At 43.7% G+C, this 20,491-nt stretch overlaps 1 protein-coding gene across 1 annotated transcript; it reads left to right on the top strand.

Moving 5' to 3' along the window:
• Positions 1-3,399: 3,399 nt before the first annotated feature.
• Positions 3,400-6,914, top strand: LOC123482510 (cytochrome c oxidase subunit NDUFA4-like). The gene is made up of 4 exons (XM_045210628.1): positions 3,400-3,560; positions 5,900-5,985; positions 6,167-6,227; positions 6,647-6,914. Exons 1-4 carry the CDS (start codon positions 3,519-3,521, stop codon positions 6,701-6,703), a joined length of 246 nt encoding a protein of 81 aa, XP_045066563.1. The 5' UTR covers positions 3,400-3,518; the 3' UTR covers positions 6,704-6,914.
• Positions 6,915-20,491: the final 13,577 nt, after the last annotated feature.

The following is a 20,491-nucleotide window of genomic DNA, read 5'->3' on the forward strand; positions in this document are numbered from 1 at the left end:
TTATGGAGCCACTCCTTAGTTGCCCTGGCTGTGTGTTTCAGGTCGTTGTCATGCTGGAAGACCCAGCCACGACCCATCTTCAATGCTCTTACTGAGGGAAGGAGGTTGTTGGCCAAGATCTCGCGATACATGGCCCCATCCATCCTCCCCTCAATACGGTGCAGTCATCCTGTCCCCTTTGCAGAAAAGCATCCCCAAAGAATGATGTTTCCACCTCCATGCTTCACGGTTGGGATGGTGTTCTTGGGGTTGTACTCATCCTTCTTCTTCCTCCAAACACGGCGAGTGGAGTTTAGACCAAAAAGCTCTATTTTTGTCTCATCAGACCACATGACCTTCTCCCATTCCTCCTCTGGATCATCCAGATGGTCATTGGCAAACTTCAGACGGGCCTGGACATGCGCTGGCTTGAGCAGAGGGACCTTGCGTGCACTGCAGGATTTTAATCCATGACGGCGTGGTGTGTTACTAATGGTTTTCTTTGAGACTGTGGTCCCAGCTCTCTTCAGGTCATTGACCAGGTCCTGCCGTGTAGTTCTGGGCTGATCCCTCACCGTCCTCATGATCATTGATGCCCCACGAGGTGAGATCTTGCATGGAGCCCCAGACCGAGGGTGATTGACCGTCATCTTGAACTTCTTCCATTTTCTAATAATTGTGCCAACAGTTGTTGCCTTCTCACCAAGCTGCTTGCCTATTGTCCTGTAGCCCATCCCAGCCTTGTGCAGGTCTACAATTTTATCCCTGATGTCCTTACACAGCTCTCTGGTCTTGGCCATTGTGGAGAGGTTGGAGTCTGTTTGATTGAGTGTGTGGACAGGTGTATTTTATAGAGGTAACGACTTCAAACAGGTGCAGTTAATACAGGTAATGAGTGGAGAACAGGAGGGCTTCTTAAAGAAAAACTAACAGGTCTGTGAGAGCCGGAATTCTTACTGGTTGGTAGGTGATCAAATACTTATGTCATGCAATAAAATGCAAATTAATTACTTAAAAATCATACAATATGATTTTCTAGATTTTTGTTTTAGATTCCGTCTCTCACAGTTGAAGTGTACCTATGATACAAATTACAATCCTCTACATGCTTTGTAAGTAGGAAAACCTGCAAAATCGGCAGTGTATCAAATACTTGTTCTCCCTACTGTATCTACATTTTTGGCCATGAAGTCACAAGTTATATCAGATAGGATATTATCATTCAGGCAGTGCAGCAAGGAGTCCACTGTGTTTTTATTTTTCCTTGTTTCCTCATGTCCCTAACTCCTTGATTCCTCACCTACTCATCAACACACATTGGAGGAAAAGGTCAGTGGTTCTGTCCCCCGGAACTTGTCCTCCAATGAATGTTGAGAAGGAGGCGAGGAATGGAGACTTTGATCAAGGGAGGAGGAGAGTGAGTCCCTTGAGAGGGCAAAAACGAGATGTATGTTAGGAGAAGTGCAATATTATCACATGGAGACATATTTTTGGAATACGGAGGAAGAATGGAGGGAAAGAGAGAGGTGGCGGTTGAAGAGAGTGAGGGTGGCAGAGGGTGAGATTGAATCTGTTGAAGATGGTGAAAAAAAGGGAGATGGTAGGTCGAAGAAGGCTGGTGGCAAGTGCAAACAGAGTGAGCCGTACACCAGATCCAGTTCTGAAGGTGAAATGGAAGTGAATGAGGGCGAATTACCAGAGGTGGCAGGTTTGGTGAGGTTCTTGGAGCCTGAGCCTTGTACCGATGGTCAGGATAAATAGTTACGGTAGGAGTGACAAGTCTGTTACGGTAGGAGTGACATTTTTGGAGAAAGTAGACCCCTGCCTTTTGGCTGATCCATATGTGGTTTCAGGGTGGGTGAAAACGGAGTTGGGTGCTGTGGAGTCGGTGAAGGTAACCCGAAGTGGGCTTGTGATAATTATTTGTATTTCTGTCAGTCAACGGGAGTGGGTGCTCCGCGCCACACGAATGGGGACAAGAGCGGTGACTTGTTTTTCTCTCAAGAACAGGGCGCCATTGAAAGGAGTGATTACTGGGGTAGCGGTAAATGTGAAGGTGGACCAGATGAAGGGGAAGATTCCCGGTGATTGTGATGCTCGTCATTTTGTGCGACGCAGACAGGGTGGCGTGAGTGGTGAAACAGAAGAGTCATTGTCTGTTCTTTTGAGTTTTGATGTTGAGTCTTTGCCCGACAAAGTGATGTTAGGATATTTCAGTTATCCTGTACGAGCTTTTGTGCCGAATCCATTAGGTTGTTACAGGTGTCAAGCTTATGGGCATGTGGCAGCAGTGTGTAGGAGGTAGGTTCCTCGGTGTGAGAAGTGTGCTGAAGGGCATGAGACAAAGCAATGTGTAGTATTGGGGAAAGAAGCGCTATGTGTTAATTGTAGGGGTGCCCATGGTGCTGGGGATCAGAAGTGTCCATTGCGAGAGAGGCAGATTGAGGTTACCAGGGTTACAGTAGTGCAGAGGGTGTCATATGCTGAGGCAGTGAAGAAAGTAGATGAAGATGGGTCAAGGGGGAAGGATCCTGAGAGGATCCGTGTGAGTAGTAGATCTGTGCCAGCACAGAGGGATCGGCCTATGAGTGACATATGCTTCAGTAAGATTGGCTTCTTAGCGTTTATAGCAATGGTTATCAACTGTACCGCAGGGATGGAACGTAATTCGCAGAAAATAGAGGTTGTGGTGGCAGCTGCAGAGAAGTATTTGGGTGTACGAGATTTTACTTCAGAAGTGTTACAGGGTGTGTTTTGTGGACCAGATATGGTTAAATAGTGGAATTGGGTGGTGGGTTTTTAATGAGTGTAGGGTTAGATGGCCGTTTAAAAATATATATATTATTTTATTTCATTTTGTTCCGTAAGGTATAAGGGATTTATACCCCAGTGTAGTTAGTGGCGGTAATGCGACATATATTGGATGTCAACCGCCGTTAAACCACACCGAAGAAGAAGGAGGCGAGGATTCAAGGGCGTGAGGAATCTCCACAGATAGAACAATGAGCCAGATATTTCACCGAATATATAAATGTGAAGCATCCGGTTGCTGTTTCTACTCACTACCAAATATGGTGATGAGAGGAAGCCCAGTGGCCGGCAGTGGGAGAAGATCGAGCGAGATGGATTTAAGCCGATATTCTGCTAATTTTCTCATCGATGAAACATTTGATCTCCATACAGGTTAGTGTTTCCAAAACTAGAATCTGTAGACTTAGGAGTGCAAGGGCGAATTGAGTTATCGCACACGCGCATTTCACAGAGTAGGCGTTCCCTAATGGAAATATGCAAATAACTGCTCAAATGCGCCAATAGGATCTCACTAGTTCGAGTTTGGCTCCCACCTCCTTGCTTGTTCGGCCCACTATGATTCGTTAATTTGCTCCCATTGGAAACGATAGGCTCTAATCTGTCTTGGGTTAGTTATAAAAATCTTTGCTATCTCTGCAACGCATCTGAAAATACGCTCAGCTCCTGCCTGGCAAGGCCTACATTAATCCTGTTATTGCTGTACAAATTGGGAGAAGTAAACCTTCACAATGCTGAGCACAGTTAGCCGGCAACTTAAAAGCCACCCAGCTGTAAGTACATGGAAAATCGGGAAGGGTGGGGGGATTTGCGTCGTGCCAACGACGTTAACTAGCAAACCACGTCAACTTCGAAGCTAACGCTAGCCACATTGCGATTTTGAATATACTCGTTTCCCCCCCAAAATGTCGCGTTTTTGTCATGTATTGTTTCGTGTTTGGAAAAAGACGACAAGATTGAATATAACGATATGGTGTTTGCTGCGTTTCTCGTTGATTGACAAGTGATGGCATTTACCACACAGACCATAAAACGGCCCTGTTTGCTAACTAGTTAGCTACTGTAGCTAGTTGGCGCCAGTGCCACTGGCAGTGGGTTATTTACTTGAAAGGGGAAGGTCTCAAAGATAATTAAATGTATAGTTACTATTATTTAAACTTTTTAAGTTACTGTCCGAGGGAGCGAGCGTGTTTACCTACATGGTTAGTTGCGGAAGTGCGACCTGCCAAAAAAGGCCTCAACTCAGTCAAGGACGAGATGGTTAACCGAGGACAGGCAACTATGCCAGTGTCACAGAACGACCTAGTGGCCCTATCTTGAAAAAAAAGAACACTACAAACATCACACGGTATAGGCATACTAGTAGTACACAAGGTTACCTAGCTATAATAAATAGTACACCTTATTTTTTAAATCAAGGTTGATTTGGTGGAAATCTGGTAACTAGTCTCGGGACTATTTTTTTGGGTAGGAAAGCAATCCAGTTAGCTAAATGTTTTTATAGCCGACCCTCCTCTCGATCCTGCTGGCCTTAGCAGATTCTGCCATTATGCTCCTGAAGTTGCTGGTAATAGGCTACACCAGGGGTCGGCAATCTTTTTCATGTGGTGTGCCAATTTACATTTTATCTAACCATTTCTACCGATCTCCGTGCCAGTTATGGTTTTCGTGCACATTTTCGTGGGACAGTTTAATTTCTATTAAATCAACATTTTTGTAGTATTGCCAACTAGGTAAAAATAACCTACATGAAGCCAACAAATAACATTGCAGGAAAAAAATATCCTATAAATCACATTGGCTATGAATGGAGGTTTGTTCATTTCATGTTCTTCGATGGCATTCATCTCTACTCCGTCTGCAACGAACTTGAAACATTGTAGCAACTGTATCAACTCTTCTTGGTCCTCAAAATGTAATGCAACAGTGCGCTGCTGACTGACACAGCTGTATTTGCGCAAGGGATGAGAACTAATCAGCTGTTTTATGACGTTTCCACTGGATCAGAGCATTACTTCTTTATTTTCACGCTGAGGCTAGGTGGTTATCAAAAGTGAGCAAGCTGGAAAGATTTTTCGAATACAGTGAGGAACTATTGTCTTTCTCAATGGATGTAAACAGACTGTTTACTTGCTGTTTGAGGTGAAGAAAAAAAATACTTTGAGAAACTCCACTGCTCATTAGTGGTGGTGAGTTAAGACAATCAGAAATACTATCAGACATCCCCAAATGGGCACATTTTATACATTTGCGCGTAGGCCAGGTAGCCTAGACTTACTTCTATGTGTAATCAGGTGCGCGTCCTTACTCAACATTGACAGGAGTGCTCCAAACAAAATACAATGAATAAATTGACAAAACTCGTAAATGGAATGAAATGAACCAAAACGTTTCTCACAATTGTAGCATAGGTTGTGAGCTCTGCAAACGTGTCCACTCCGACAATGGGAATGGTAAACGACTGTAATGATGATGATATATTGAATGCGTTAACAGAAATTACCGTAACCAAACAAATGTAGATTAGAAATGATGGGAATTAACATTAAATATACTACTGGTCATATATGTATTGGTGAATTGATAGACAAACAATTCACACAATGAAGTTATGACACAATGAATGCACACGAATTGGCGGGAGAGAGCAGATTCTGGAGAGACACAAACCTTGTACATCTAAGCCACTCATCTTAACTCAACATTTTTAAATTATACCCAAGACACATTTTCTTCACACATACTGTAGGCCTAAGGAATACTCTCACAAACGGCCTCTGGTCCAAAGCAGTAGCCATTTATGGAAAACCAATGGAATTTAACTTGTTTTCTAAATTTTCCCAAATACCCTCACGGGACCCATGCCTTGCCGATGCTCTTCTTAGTGTGATGGACGGTGCCATCCCCAGCGGCCTCCGCAATGGATTAGTCCACTGAGACAAGCACCAATCAGACGGGTGTCTAGTGTGCCATGAAAAGTAAAAAAATCTATCGACCAAACAATTGACCAGTTGACTAAATGGGGTCAGCCCTATTATAGCCATATTTCCCATGATTGCCACCTTACCCTGTCCTCCTATTGTTCCCCCTAACTATTTTCTGTTCCCTCCAGTTGGTCCCCCTCTTCATCTTCATCGGTGGTGGGATGGCTATGTCTGGGGCGTACCTCCTGCGCCTGGCAATGGGACCCCATGTCAGGTAAGGGCCCTTCTAAAACAAGCCAGTAATATTGAAACTGTCTGAAATGGGAACCGCATAGTAACTGGATTGACCTTGAGTGTTTTGATGTAACTTTAGCTATAGTTAGTCAATGTGCAGGACAGGTATATTGCTATTAGTTTAAAAACTTTTAATTTCAATATGTATGTTGTTTCTATAGTTGGAATCGTAACGGCAACCCCGAGCCATGGAACAAGATGGCACCCACACATCAGCACAAGGTAGGTCACTCACTTGCAGTATGATCCATTATGTCTGGATAAATGTATCACAATGGCCAGTGCATTAAACTTGGTCTCTGCTGCACATGGTAGTGAGCAGTTGTACAGCGCAGTGAGGGAACATGTTAATGTAGTGGCTTGAGCCAAAAATGTAATTGAGCTGTAGTCTGATTTCACTAATCCCATAGTTGAATGAATTAAACAGGATAATCCTGTTAGTTTAGTAAGTAATCTGATCAACCAATCTACTTGTCAGTCACAACAACAAAGCAAGTTTGACACTGACTGAATAACAGACCTGGGAATGATTCAGAAAGTAAAGGCAGGTTTTTGCTCAGATTATCTACTGTTATTAATCAATATTGGATCTCTGCTGGTCTTGTCCTTAATCTTTTATTGTTCCTTTATTTCATTCATAGTTTTATGCTGTGAACATGGACTACAGCAAGCTGAAGAAGGAGGGTCCTGACTTCTAAACTCTTATCTACTGCTGGACCAAAGGCTTGAGAAAAAAACCACTTACAGACTGACTCCCTTAAACCTCTAACTTGAACCCAGTGGATGCAAAGGGGCTAAACCGCACAAGTTCCCATCCCCTTTGCCCTTTTAACCATCTTTTTTTCTCATACCTCATGGTTGTGTGCAGCAATAAAGTGAAGGAGTCTTTTCTCCTGTGTACATAGAAAATTGTGTCTCTGTATTTCTTTGTAGTCAGTGTTTTTTTTTTTTAAAGGGTCTGAGGACTGATGATTTAATCCTAAAACATTATATTCTGGTACCACATTATAGGTTTGAAATCATGAAGTCAGTCATTCTTGTTTCCCTACACTGGCTTGATTGTCAATATTTTGTTCTTGGTTTTGCTCTCTAGTGGTGCTCACCCTCAAATTATCAGATGGGTCCTCGACATGTAAGTGCTGTGTGCCTTTGATAGATCTTCATGGTCTGACCATCTGTCTGAAGGTCTGCAATCACTCACTGACTAAAACCAGGCAGGTGGGAGTAAAGGAGAACACAGACAAACTATAAAGGTTGACATTGTATTAGCAACCAATAAAGCAATAATAATGTGCCCGAGAGTAATAAATTGAGCAGATAAAACCGGGTTCTCAGGGAGACGGGTGTGGAGGTGTTTCTCCTAGAATGTCATGGCTCTCTGCCTGATGAGTTTGTAAATGTCATCAGGTCACACTGCATCTCTCAGGCTGGGAAAATTTTGACAAGGATGTTCAGCAAACCACGCAGGAAATGTCAAGGATGACTTCACATTTGAATAGAAAGCCACATATAAAAACTTCCCCCACCCTCTTAAAGGTTGGAACAGGCTTTGTCTCCCATAAAATAATTGTTTCAGCTGAGAGATGAAACTGTTTCCATCAACTTTTCTTTGTTTTGCAATGAACCTGTTTGATTACTCTGAAATATTCAGATTGTAGAAAACTAATTACATGAGTTGCTACCTTTTTGTGCTTTATCAGAGACTACTGTAATTGGGCCCAGGAGTATTTTCCTCACCGTGAGACCTATGTTTAGTCATACAAAATATTGTCACAATATAAAATTGGATATATGTTATTGGTCCTCTTTATTACGTGGTGAATGCTCCCTACAAGTGGAAGAACAGTCAATAGTGAGAAACCAGCTGTGAGTGGCAGCTCTGCACTGTACAAAGAAAACCGTTTGCATGAATTCTTCAAGGGTCCTGGCTCACCTTAACCACTGGCCAGCATATTTACCCTTTTTCACATGAACCCTGACCTCTTGGCTGGACAAGGCTGTTTGTGTCGCTGTACTGCCAGAGCAGCTGAGAGAAAATAATGAGTATGTGGAGCCTGGTGAATGCTGCTGCAGCTAATTGTCTTCTGCAGGTCACAACAGAGGTCATGTCGGCCAGGAACACAAAAGACTAGCAACACACTGTCCATCCAGATATACAGTATATCCCCTGCTTCATATTTTCTGACAATGAGTAGGTACTTGGAACGCTTCCACCACAGTTTGTGTGTGTGCACACAGGTACTAATTACATATTCACATTGATGTGTACTTTATAAACTTGTATAAATTTGAATGAATGTCTGTACTCGACAGACATTAGCTCTGTCACACAGCCATGTTTAGGTTACATAGCAGTTTAGCATGGTATTATAATGTATAACTGGATGGCACTCCCAGACACCCAGGCAATCTGAGTCACATGATAATACATGCATGCACGCACGCACACACAGGCTAGCAGGGTTTCAATAGCAGCATGAACAATACAGAGATCTGTCTCCATGTTTGGTGAGAAGTGAATCTGAAGTTATTACATATTGGTGGTTCATTGGTAAACACAGCAACACTGTGCTCACACTTTCATTAGTTTTCAGCTTCAATATACATCAGCAATAACTCTCCAATGCCCCCTCCCTCTCTAGCTCATTCCCCCAACATCACTGAGGTTCACAGAGTTCAACCACAATTTCAAATCCAAAGTAAACATGACATTTAGTCTTCTGATATTAATCATGTTTTCTTTGACAATTTATAACCCATTAAGGCAAAGAGCAGGAGTTTCTATCTTTATCAGAACAGTCACTGCTCTCTCTCTGGGAATATTAATGTTTACCCAGGATCATAGCATTCTTAGTAGAAGGATCCTCTGGTAAATCTGTGTTATGAATATCTTATATTAGATATATTTGCAGAGATATTTAGAGATTTAGATGGCTTCAGTGCTCTGTGCTGTGTATTATTATTAAATTAAAACAATGAAGAATAGGAATCATGAGGTGGATTTTAATGATAAACTGTATAGTATATCAAGATTTATTGCACTACAAATGAGGTTTGACAGGCAGCAGGTAACCCCTCACACCTACAGCTGTGCCGTCCCGACCCCAGTGTATAATACCAATGACACACCCTAATCTGACACGCACTGTGTGGTGATGACAGGTGGCACGGGCTGCTAAAGGGGAAACCAGGCTCATGATTGGGTTACAACTAAAACCTGATTGAATTAGAGTGATGGATATGCTCATGTGTTGACAGCCCCCTCTCTCTCTCTCTCTCTCTCTCTCTCTCTCTCTCTCTCTCTCTCTCTCTCTCTCTCCAGAACGGTGGTTTTCCAGGCACCCTACACACCTAGACCAGAAACAGCTGTACTGTTTACCACTCCATACATGATCACTTTTTGTTCATTCAGAGAGAAAAGGGGTGAGGTTGTGGGAGGTCATCTAAGCTATATTTTCCTGTCCAAATAAAAGTTTGTCTCTTTCTCTGCTCCCTTTCTCCCCCTGATCACTATCGTTCTTCCTCTGCCATCATTTTGTTATCTAATACAACTCAATCATGCACAAACAAACCCATAGGCACGCACATGCACAGAGTGAAGTCAATGCTGTTGTATACCAAGACAATCACATTGATCCTAGGGCTCCTTCACTCCCTCTGACAAACTGCCATTGGCTTCAGACACCCAGAAAGGTCAGGGCTGTCTATGTAGTTTTGAGTGAGAGATTGAGTAAGGACACTGCAATTTAACAGCCAATTCAAAGGAAATACCGTTGGAATGAATCAGGGACTGTGCTGGAGTCTAAGGTGCCTAGTCACTTTGGAACCATTTCTTGATTCTGAAGTTAAATGGCAGCTACTGTCTGTGTTATGAACACCTTTACTCAGAGGGATAAGATACAGTAGGAGAATATAGACAACAAAAAACAACAACAGATAAAACAAACATCTTTCTCCAAGTTCTTACCATCCATGGCATCTGTGTGTTGATTAAAATCGAATCGAATCTTTTCTTCAACCGTGGAAAGAAAACAGGTCAAAATTTAAATAGCTGAAAATAGAACATCTGGCTGGGCCTTGTCAGTCAGCGGTGCGTAATGAAATATGGAAATGAGGGCGCTCTTCAAAGAGATACGGGCCTTCCGTGCCGTCCTGGGTCTCCAGCAGGCCCCTCGACATCCCTGGTAGAACCCCGCCCCCCTGAAACGCACGCTGCATTTTCAGGTGCTGTGGCCCGAGCCACAGGCGCTGCCAGCTCATTAGTGCCTGCAGACTGGCAAGGCTGGCAGCTGGCATCATTAAACTTCAAACCTGCTTTCGACCTGGGGTTCCGCCGCAAGGAGACCGCCCGCTCACACGCTTGCCAGCAGCTGATTAGCACCACACCACCACCCAACAACCTACACACCTTACCCCCTCTGCTACCATCACCAGTCCTAATAGAAAGCACCCCGTCTCTGGCCAAGCATAATATCTTTATCAATATCACCAGTCTGTCTTCCTTTTGTTTTCCCCAACGTCACTCTTCTCGTTTCTTCTCCTCCACTGAAGGCTGACGGCATGTCTTCCCCTGGCAATTTCCTCTGTGATTGAGTCATGAATGATAATGGCTGAATTATTTGCTGAAATGGTCTCAGAGGATTCATTTCATGTTCACTGATAATGGAGGGGCTTTGTCTGTCTTGATAATGGTAAACTGGTGAGAGAGACGGATCATCTGTTTTGTAGGCAGCCTGACTTTGCATTTTCATTGCCAAATTGTAGAATCATAGATGTGTTTTTATCTTTGTGTAGTGGTTCAACCTATGGACGACAGGATCCATTTCCCACATGTTCTACTTTATTACCACAATATCTAAGAGGGACCAGAAATCCTGCGAGTCTGCAACTTTTACTTTGAGGTCCACATGATCTCGCCATCCCTTCAGATCCCAACAGGCTGTGTCACTGACCTCCCATCATGCCATGCAAAGCCCCAGAGTGTTGTCAGGGAGCTGTGGCCCTCCCATTAGGCCCCCTGGTCACTGCGTAGCACAGTCTGTCACTCTAACAGCCAGAGCCTTGAGGAGGTACAGTCTAGAATTTTAAGACCCAGTGAGATTCCCTCAGTCCTGTCTCTAAATATAAATCACAGACATATCAGTTGGGACTCTTTCTGTAATGCTGAGAGGGAGCTTTTGCCAACTGTACCTTTTTAACTGGACAGAAGAAGATCTGATAATATGCTCCAAAAGCACCTCCGGGAGATGTAAGGACTGCTGTGAGGAGAAACAACAGTTTTGCTGCTGTAAGACTATAAGAAAAGGGGCCTTACTTATAATTCAGATCTGTAGCTAATGAACACAGACACCCACACAACTGAGGCAGATTCCAGGAGAAACTGGAACAGGACTGAACCAAAATGTCCTCTGACGGGGAGGGAGACAGATGTAGGTCTAAGGAAGCCCTAGAGTAAAAAATAAACACATTTAGAAATATTTGTAACTTGTCTCTCCTCTGCAAGGGAAACAGTTTCCACTTTTTGGATTGTTATATTTTTTGCCACATTGCTATCTTGGTACCAGTAATTAGTGTCTAAGGCATGAACAACAACAAATGAGCATGAGGTTAATAGGAAGATCAATAGATCAAGCAACATTTGCTTGTTTATGTCTTAGAACAGTCCACTCTGTATGGCTGTAGAGACCCTCTCCATTGATTTTCCACATGAGCAGTGACACAGAGGTCACACAGTTACTCTCATCAACTTCACAGCCCTGGGGCTTTAACACGATCCAGTGACCCCCACTATGCTGTTCCTCCTGAGTCAGGATTGTCTTCTCATCATGTTGTCACACAGTGCACGCAAGCCACGCGTACAAAGAAGTCATAGGGGACCACAGACAGAAATGTTCTACTGCCTTATTGCAGAGGATTGCTGGGTATGTTACTGTAGCTGTCAACATGACTGCTGATGAAAATGAATGTACATTCATACACATTCTGTGAGTTTGGGTGAATAAGCATAGGTCCACGATGATATACAATACTATTCTCTAATAAGAGTATATGCATCAGTGTATTCATCTTAATTACAATTATTTTTCTCTCTGTATTGTTGGGAAGGGCCCGTATGCATTTCACTGTTAGTCTACACCTGTTGTCTACGAAGCATGTGACAAATAATATTTGATTTGATTTGAATTCACCGATTGCTTTGACAGGGTAATTGCTATGTTGTTTTTATTTCCGCCACAGGGAGGCAGCAGAGTGTGTGTGTGGCAGCAGAGGTGAGCACCAGGCAAGGCGACCCCACTCTGTAAGCGGTTGACCCCCGGGGCTAGGCATGGCCACCATGTTCCCCTGGCTCCTGGCCCTCATCCTGGGCAGCCAGCAGAGCTGGGCAGGCAGACTGGAGGAGCAGCGCTGGGACTGGAGCAGAACCTTCTGACTCCATCTGTCGCCTTCTCCACAGTCACACCAGAGCAGAGGGAGACAGAGTGAGCCACAGACAGGTGTGCCCACCCCCACCAGCTGCCACCGCTCCCAGCATCTGCAGCCCGCAGCCAAACAAAGTTTCCTTCCTCCTCATCTTCTCTATCACATCCTCTACTCCTTCTCGCTTTGCCTCGTTCTGTTTCCGCTCAAAATGTCTTCACCCAGGGTGTTATTATTGTTGGGGCTATTTGTGATAACCTACAATTTCTACACTTGGAGTACATTTATCTGTAGAAAACACCAGGTTAGAGGGGAAGTGTTCTTGCTTTTCTAGATGTTGCTCCAGAGTATGTGGACAACTACAAATATCTAGGTGTCTGGTTAGACTGTAAACTCTCCTTCCAGACTCACATTAAGAATCTCCAATCCAAAGTTAAATCTAGAATCGGTTTCCTATTTCGCAACAAAGCCTCCTTCACTCATGCTGCCAAACATGCCCTCGTAAAACTGACTATCCTACCGATCCTTGACTTCGGCGATGTCATTTACAAAATAGCCTCCAACACTCTACTCAGCAAATTGGATGTAGTCTATCACAGTGCCATCCGTTTTGTCTCCAAAGCCCCATATAATACCCACCACTGTGACCTGTACGCTCTTGTTGGCTGGTCCTCACTACATATTCGCTCGCCAAACCCACTGGCTCCAGGCCATCTATAAATCACTGCTAGGCAAATCCCCGCCTTATCTTAGCTCATTGGTCACCATAGCAACACCCACCCGTAGTCTGCGCTCCAGCGGGTATATCTCACTGGTAATCCCCAAAGCCAACACCTCCTTTGGCCGCAATTCCTTCCAGTTCTCTGCTGCCAATGACTGGAACAAATTGCAAAAATCTCTGAAGCTGGAGACACTTATCTCCCTCACTAACTTTAAGCATAAATTGTCAGAGCACCTTACCGATCACTGCACCTGTACACAGCCCATCTGAAATTAGCCCGCCCAACTACCTCATCCCTATATTGTTATTTATTTTGCTCATTTGTACCCCAGTATCTCTATTTGCACATCATCTCTTGCACATCTATCATTCCAGTGTTAATACTAATTGTAATTATTTTGCACTATAGCCTATTTTATTGCCTTACCTCCATAACTTGCTAAATTTGCACACACTGTATATATATGTATTTCTGTTGTATTTTTTTTTTTGACTTTGTTTTGTTTTACCCCATATGTAACTCTGTGTTGTTGTTTTTATCGCACTGCTTTGCTTTATCTTGGCCAGGTCGCAGTTGTAAATGAGAACTTGTTCTCAACTGGTTTACCTGGTTAAATAAAGGTGAAATAAAAAAAAATAAAAAAAGTAAGAATATGAGTGTGTGCAATATATGACGCTGGCCCTAGGGGGCGGTGTCACCTCTTCTACATGCCAGCCACTGTATTGTAATTATGTGAAGGTCCTGTACACTGTTGGGACACAAGAGTCGTGCTCTGCTACACTGGGACTGGTTTTTCTATTCTGAGCTCAAGTGCTTCTAAATCGTACCACAAGGTCTTCACATTGGGATTCACACTCTATCCTTCCCCTGTATTATAGCCTAATGCAGAAATGAACCTGTGACCGCAGATGTGTTTGACTGAGAGAGAAAAAAGAGTGATGAAAAACACATTACTAATTCTGATACATCTCTGGCAGACTGTTCCTATTTAGTTGCAAATTGATACAGGCTGGAGAGGAATTTTCAAAACAGACAATCAGCCAGACCTGATTAGGCTGTATGTAGCCAATTCACTCAGCTTTAACAGCTACAGACATATTGGCTTGCTGTAGTTTTTTGTATATATGCTACCCTGGCCCCCATAACACACTGCACATTCAATATTCTGGACATGTAACTACATAATATAGCAGATTTAATTTGTCAAGCAAGGTTGATGTTACTGATTGAAAACTGAATCATATAGTCAAAGCAAAACATTTAATGAGACCTGGAGACTTCTAGCATGCTTAAAACCCAAACATTATGCACAGCTAAAGTGAAAACTCATCAGGAGCCATGCTGGTCATTATAGCTGGAGCCTAGAGGCAATGATATGAAAAAGTGAAAAAAATATAAATAATGAACTATTTTGTCTAGACTTTCATATCCGTTTTTCCTTCCTGACAAATGTGTACGTGCATGAGGCAGAGATGAGATTATCACAATATTGTATTCATGCTGGCAGTATTTTGATGAGAGACAGGGATATAGCCTAGGTCTACTTCCAAACCACTGTGCGTAGGCTGCTGTTCAGGGTCAAACGCCACACGGGGGACACGGACTGCGCGCTCTCCTAAAACCGGAGAGCTAAACAATAATTTGTCCCTGCAAATATCCTCAGCAATAGCATCTACAGTCACGTAGTCGATAAAGCGACACATTGTGACATGGTGCGAATATGGTCTCTGATTTCTTAGGGCCTCTATTCCCCCAGACAGACCTGACACTGATTGTGTCCCTGCTGGGTCACTAAACTCAGCGCTTTGTGAAACTTGCAGGCTATCAATTGCAAGAAGATTGATGGATGTGCAGCAGAGCATTTATTCAATGGCCCAAGATTACATTATTTGTTTAAAAATGCCTATGATGTGATGGTCATCCTCATAAAATCATTTAAAACATATGCCTATGCTGATAGGTGCTTATACCTCTTCTCTAAACTCATGGACCTCTCTTACAGTGACAAATATTTGGCTAGCCTCCCTGTCTTATTGACACATTGGTGGTTTGATATGTGAGTGAGGTGAGAAATGTTCATTTTCTACCTTGGTTTGCTCAAACGTCCCGGCAGACGGCAGACGGTTAGGCAGACGGTTAGGCCGACGGTTAGGCAGACGGTTAGGCCGACGGTTAGGCCGCGGCTCAGCTCACAATCACATCGAAGAAATGGCCGAGCGCGCAGTAGAGGTGATTACCGCCTACACCTTTGGCTTTTCGCTCCCGGCCTGCTGTGATGCATCGCATTCGGAATTCCGACAGTCGTTTTATAAAGCTATTTCAGCCACCCAGGTGCTTTTATACGCACGCTTTCCTCTACCCACACAGAAGAACAACCATCCAAATAAAAATCCCTTTTATCATCTATCCGCGTGAGGATATTAGGCCACAAATCAAAGAAGTCTGGGCCTATGTTTAGCCAACTGAAAATAATATGGTGGATGTGTAACCAACCACGCTAGCCTAGTACAGCTTGGCTCAGCATGGTTTGGCTCAGTGGTGTGAAAAGGGTAATAGGCTATGCGGAAAATGGGAGCGAGTGCTAAATAGTAGCATAGTCATATGCTTTTCTTGTGTATTCTGTTAGAAATCTGTCTACATAAGTGATACCACTTATTTTCAATGAACATCTCCCTGTGTGTTTTATCTGAGTTGAGTAACAGCTGATGCAGGAATTCTGTTCTGGACCATGCGAATAATTGTAGGTATATTCCTGATTTCTAAAGCTCCCGTCTCGTTAACGATATGAGCCTACTGTATTGCTGCCATATGTGCACAATATAGTGGAGACAAATGCCCCAAATCGCCCACATCCGCACTTTCATAGGAAGTCTAATCCCATTGCTAGTTATTGCCTTCATCTGTCTCCCTTGTTATCATTACTGTGCATGTGATTGACAGTCCCCCGAGAATCTATTTGGCAGGCTCACCTTCCGTTCCTCTCCTGTAATGTGCAAACCCGGCGTGATAGAAGCTTCTCTCGGGGCCGATGCACCTATCTTCTGATCATTCTTTATCTCTGACTGAACATATTGGATTATTGATTTTGCGAAATACTCGGCGTGTCGGGAGTGTGTGGTTGTGAGCGTTCAACAGACCTACATTCCTCCTGCTCATAATATCTATCAACATACAGACACAAAATGGGGCATAAAGAGCAGGTTATTTATTCAGTCGCAGTTTAAATTCCATTCGCTATATAATTGGGCCTATGTAATAGGGGATAAAGCTGTCCATGGTGCTGAAATTTTTCACACGCAATATCGAATCTCAGAGAAGTGGAGAAAGAGATTGAGAGCAGATGATTAAGGAAACCCTTCCTTCCAAACCTTACTCTACTCTCTGTGCCGTTGTTGGGCTGACTCATGGGTGCTTCTTTACCCAAGGTAGGCACACATAGGGCTCCAATGTGGAAGAGGATTAGGCAAAGTGGAGCGAGGTCATTAAACAGAAGTTAATAATCCAATAAAACAACACACACACACACCATCAGAGACCATCTGGAATCTCACTCATCCTCTGAAGAGATGAATTACTGGACTGTAGCTCCAGCGCCAGCAGCATCCACAGGCAGTCCTCCTCAGCAGTACAGAGGGAGGAGGAGAGGGGAAAGCTGGGAAGAGAACACAGACAAAACACCTAGCACTTTCATGGCTCCTCAGGAGACTGTGGGAATTAGGGCAGTCTGATGGGGAAATCAGCAGGAGGAGGGAGGAGGCTTCAGTCAGGAGGAAGACATCAACTTGGGACATGGATTTTATTGATATTAGTGTGTAAACTCAGTTGGTGTCTGTGTGAGAGAGGGAAAGAGGCAGAGAGAGAGGAAAGAGAGAGAGACAGAGAGAGGTCGTCTGAGTATTTGTCTGCAAAGGCCTTCCCAAGTGGGACGCCTCTCGCTGTTCACTGACGTCAATGGAGCAGTGACACGTGACTCATTAGAGCAGGAGACACGTGACACGTGCCACCCCACCACAACCAGCCCCTTGTCCCCTACCCTCTCCCCGACAGCTTGTGGCATACAGTGTGTAAAGCAGAGAAAGCACCAGGGACCTGCTCCCCGTGTCACCCCACTGTCTAAATGAATTAGTAACATGCAATGCTACTAACGCTAGCAGATCACAGATTCATGCACAGCAACATCTGTGCACACCTGAGCATCACAGTGACACCGGAAGCCCCCTTGAACTTACTAGGGAAGAACCCCTAAAGGAAACGTATAACTGTTACCATATGGAATGTGTAATTGTTTGAGTACAAACACTCACATGATGACCATACTGAGTGTCTCAGCATAACAGCATATACAATATGGCTGTCCTCCCTGTACTGTGTTTACCAGTGTGGTTGTCTTGTCATATTTAGGACTGAGATAATTGGTGTGTATTCAGGTGAAGTCATTCCCACTTGATTCACTGACTGTGTGTATAACTAGCTTGTGTTGACAAAGCCCTACCGCTCCCACTGCTTCCTCAACACTTCAGTTAGACTGCAGAGAATCTCAATATCTTGTCTCCTCTGCCTGTCTCTCTGTTAGGACTCCTCTTTCTCTCTATCTCTTCTTGCTATCTCTCCATTTTCTCTCAACATTTCCATGTTTCTTCTCCTCTCTCCCCCTCTTTCCTTCTCTCGTTCTCTCTCTCCTCCAGACAAATGCCACCAGTGGCAGAAACAGCTCTGCTGGCCTGCTCTTAATTTGCATACTGCATGTAAATGAGTGTCAATGTTGTTCATAGATCTGTAATTAACCAAACAGCTGAAGCTTACAAACAAACGTCGGTCTCCATTACTTTTCCAATAATAGAGTTTCTGGTGTGCCGCTTTTAAGTGGCAAACCCGATTACCTCTCCACGATTGGTTGAAACTAATGTCCTAGACGGGACTGCAGGTCTTTGACTATTGGAGCTCGAGATTGTTTCAAGATGAAAAGAAGCTCCCCACTCTGAATGCCTGAACGGAGGCATTTATATTCATAATAGGCTCTAGACCAGAACATTTATATAATAATGTGATACTTTCATGTTTTTGATATACCACTGCCTGAGCATATGTGTCATCTATATTTTACATTTTAGTCATTTAGCAGACGCCCTTATCCAGAGCGACTTACAGTTAGTGCATACATTATTTTTAATTTTTTCATACGTGGGAATCGAACCCACAACCCTGGCGTTGCAAACGCCATGCTCTAACAACTGAGCATCCCTGCCGGCCATTCCCTCCCCTACCATGGGCCAATTGTGCGCCGCCACATGGGTCTCCCGGTCGCGGCCGGCTACGACAGAGCCTGGATTCGAACCAGGATCTCTAGTGGCACAGCTAGCACTGCGCCACTCGGGAGGCCACAATATATGAATTGTGTGCTGTACAAAGAAGACTTAAGCCATTCCCAGTCTGTCAGTTGATATGAGGTAGGACACAGTTTGATCTGGTGATGCCATGTGAGAATGGCCCTAGGAGTGGGTCACCAGATAGGTGCAGTAAAATGTGCTGTTTTACAGGGCCAGCCATAGTAGTACCGCGCACCTGGAGCAAATTGGGTAAAATGCCTTGCTCAAGGGCACAGGCAGATTATTCAACTTGCCGGCTCAGGTATTCGAACCAGCGACCTCTGGCCCAACGCTCTAACCACTAGGCTACCTGCCGACCAACCAACCCTCTATTTGTCAGTAGCATGTTTGATGATGGGTCAACCCAGGTCCTGCTAGCCCAGACTATGCGTGAAGATTTGAGGTCAGTGTGACCTGTCTCATGTGTGAGGTCTATGAAGGTTTTCCAATAACACCTTGTCCCTGGATAACTCCACTACAGACTGGGATTTAAAGGATTTAAAGCCCATTTGTGCCTGGGGAGTCAACGTCTGAAGCTATCCAAATCCAGGTCATGCATTTCTCTCTCTATAAATCAGTAATGTGATTGATGGCTGAGGTGAAAAGGGAGCGGTAATAAGAAAAGTCAGTATTGCTTTGGGAGATGATGAGGCATTACTAAGACACTGATAACAGAGACGTTAAACTTTTCTGTTTCAGCTCTTCTCTAAGACACTGAAATGAGAACACACTCTTCTCTGAACACACAACCGAGATAGGATGGGCTTTACTCCGTATCACTTGATAGTGCCTTAATGTGTGACGAGGTGTGAATGAAGGAGTCAGGCGCAGGAGGTAAAACACTGAAGTCCAGAGTTTATTCTATTTACATAAATCAAACGCTCCCAGCGTGAAAACGAAACTAATACAAGGGAAAATATTCCACCTTGGCAATTACAAATAGAAGCAAACCGGATGGACATCATGAAAATGATCGGAGAGGTTGAGAGTAGAAGAAGTTCAGGAGAAAGAACAAACAAAATGTAATTACTGTAAAATTGACTGTGTCCATAAAATGTAGATAGTAGGTATGGGCTGGAAGTAGAGGCCTAGGCGTTGTTGTTCACTAGTTTACTCCAAGTGGGGAAAGGGTGGCGGGGTTGGAAAGTAATAAAGGGGAATATATATATATTTTTAAAGGATATATGTATGTATGTAGAGATATATATATATATATATATATATATATATATATATATATATATACAGTGGGGGAAAAAGTATTTAGTCAGCCACCAATTGTGCATGTTCTCCCACTTAAAAAGATGAGAGAGGCCTGTAATTTTCATCATAAGTACATGTCAACTATGACAGACAAAATGAGATTTTTTTTCTCCAGAAAATCACATTGTAGGATTTTTAATGAATTTATTTGCAAATTATGGTGGAAAATAAGTATTTGGTCAATAACAAAAGTTTCTCAATACTTTGTTATATACCCTTTGTTGGCAATGACACAGGTCAAACGTTTTCTGTAAGTCTTCACAAGGTTTTCACACACTGTTGCTGGTATTTTGGCCCATTCCTCCATGCAGATCTCCTCTAGAGCAGTGATGTTTTGGGGCTGTCGCTGGGCAACACAGACTTTCAACTCCCTCCAAAGATTTTCTATGGGGTTGAGATCTGGAGACTGGTTAGGCCACTCCAGGACCTTGAAATGCTTCTTACGAAGCCACTCCTTCGTTGCCCGGGCGGTGTGTTGGGGATCATTGTCATGCTGAAAGACCCAGCCACGTTTAATCTTCAATGCCCTTGCTGATGGAAGGAGGTTTTCACTCAAAATCTCACGATACATGGCCCCATTCATTCTTTCCTTTACACGGATCAGTCGTCCTTGTCCCTTTGCAGAAAAACAGCCCCAAAGCATGATGTTTCCACCCTCATGCTTCACAGTAGGTATGGTGTTCTTTGGATGCAACTCAGCATTCTTTGTCCTCCAAAC

Source organism: Coregonus clupeaformis, chromosome 35, assembly GCF_020615455.1.
Source record: "Coregonus clupeaformis isolate EN_2021a chromosome 35, ASM2061545v1, whole genome shotgun sequence".
Taxonomy (NCBI): Eukaryota; Metazoa; Chordata; class Actinopteri; order Salmoniformes; family Salmonidae; genus Coregonus; species Coregonus clupeaformis.

Bases quoted from the DNA above. Each gene is read 5' to 3' on its own strand.
- LOC123482510 (XM_045210628.1), top strand. From the start codon at position 3,519: ATGCTGAGCACAGTTAGCCGGCAACTTAAAAGCCACCCAGCT. The intron at 3,561-5,899 runs GTAAGTACATGG...TGTTCCCTCCAG, and splicing joins AACTTAAAAGCCACCCAGCT to TTGGTCCCCCTCTTCATCTT. The intron at 5,986-6,166 runs GTAAGGGCCCTT...TTGTTTCTATAG, and splicing joins GCAATGGGACCCCATGTCAG to TTGGAATCGTAACGGCAACC.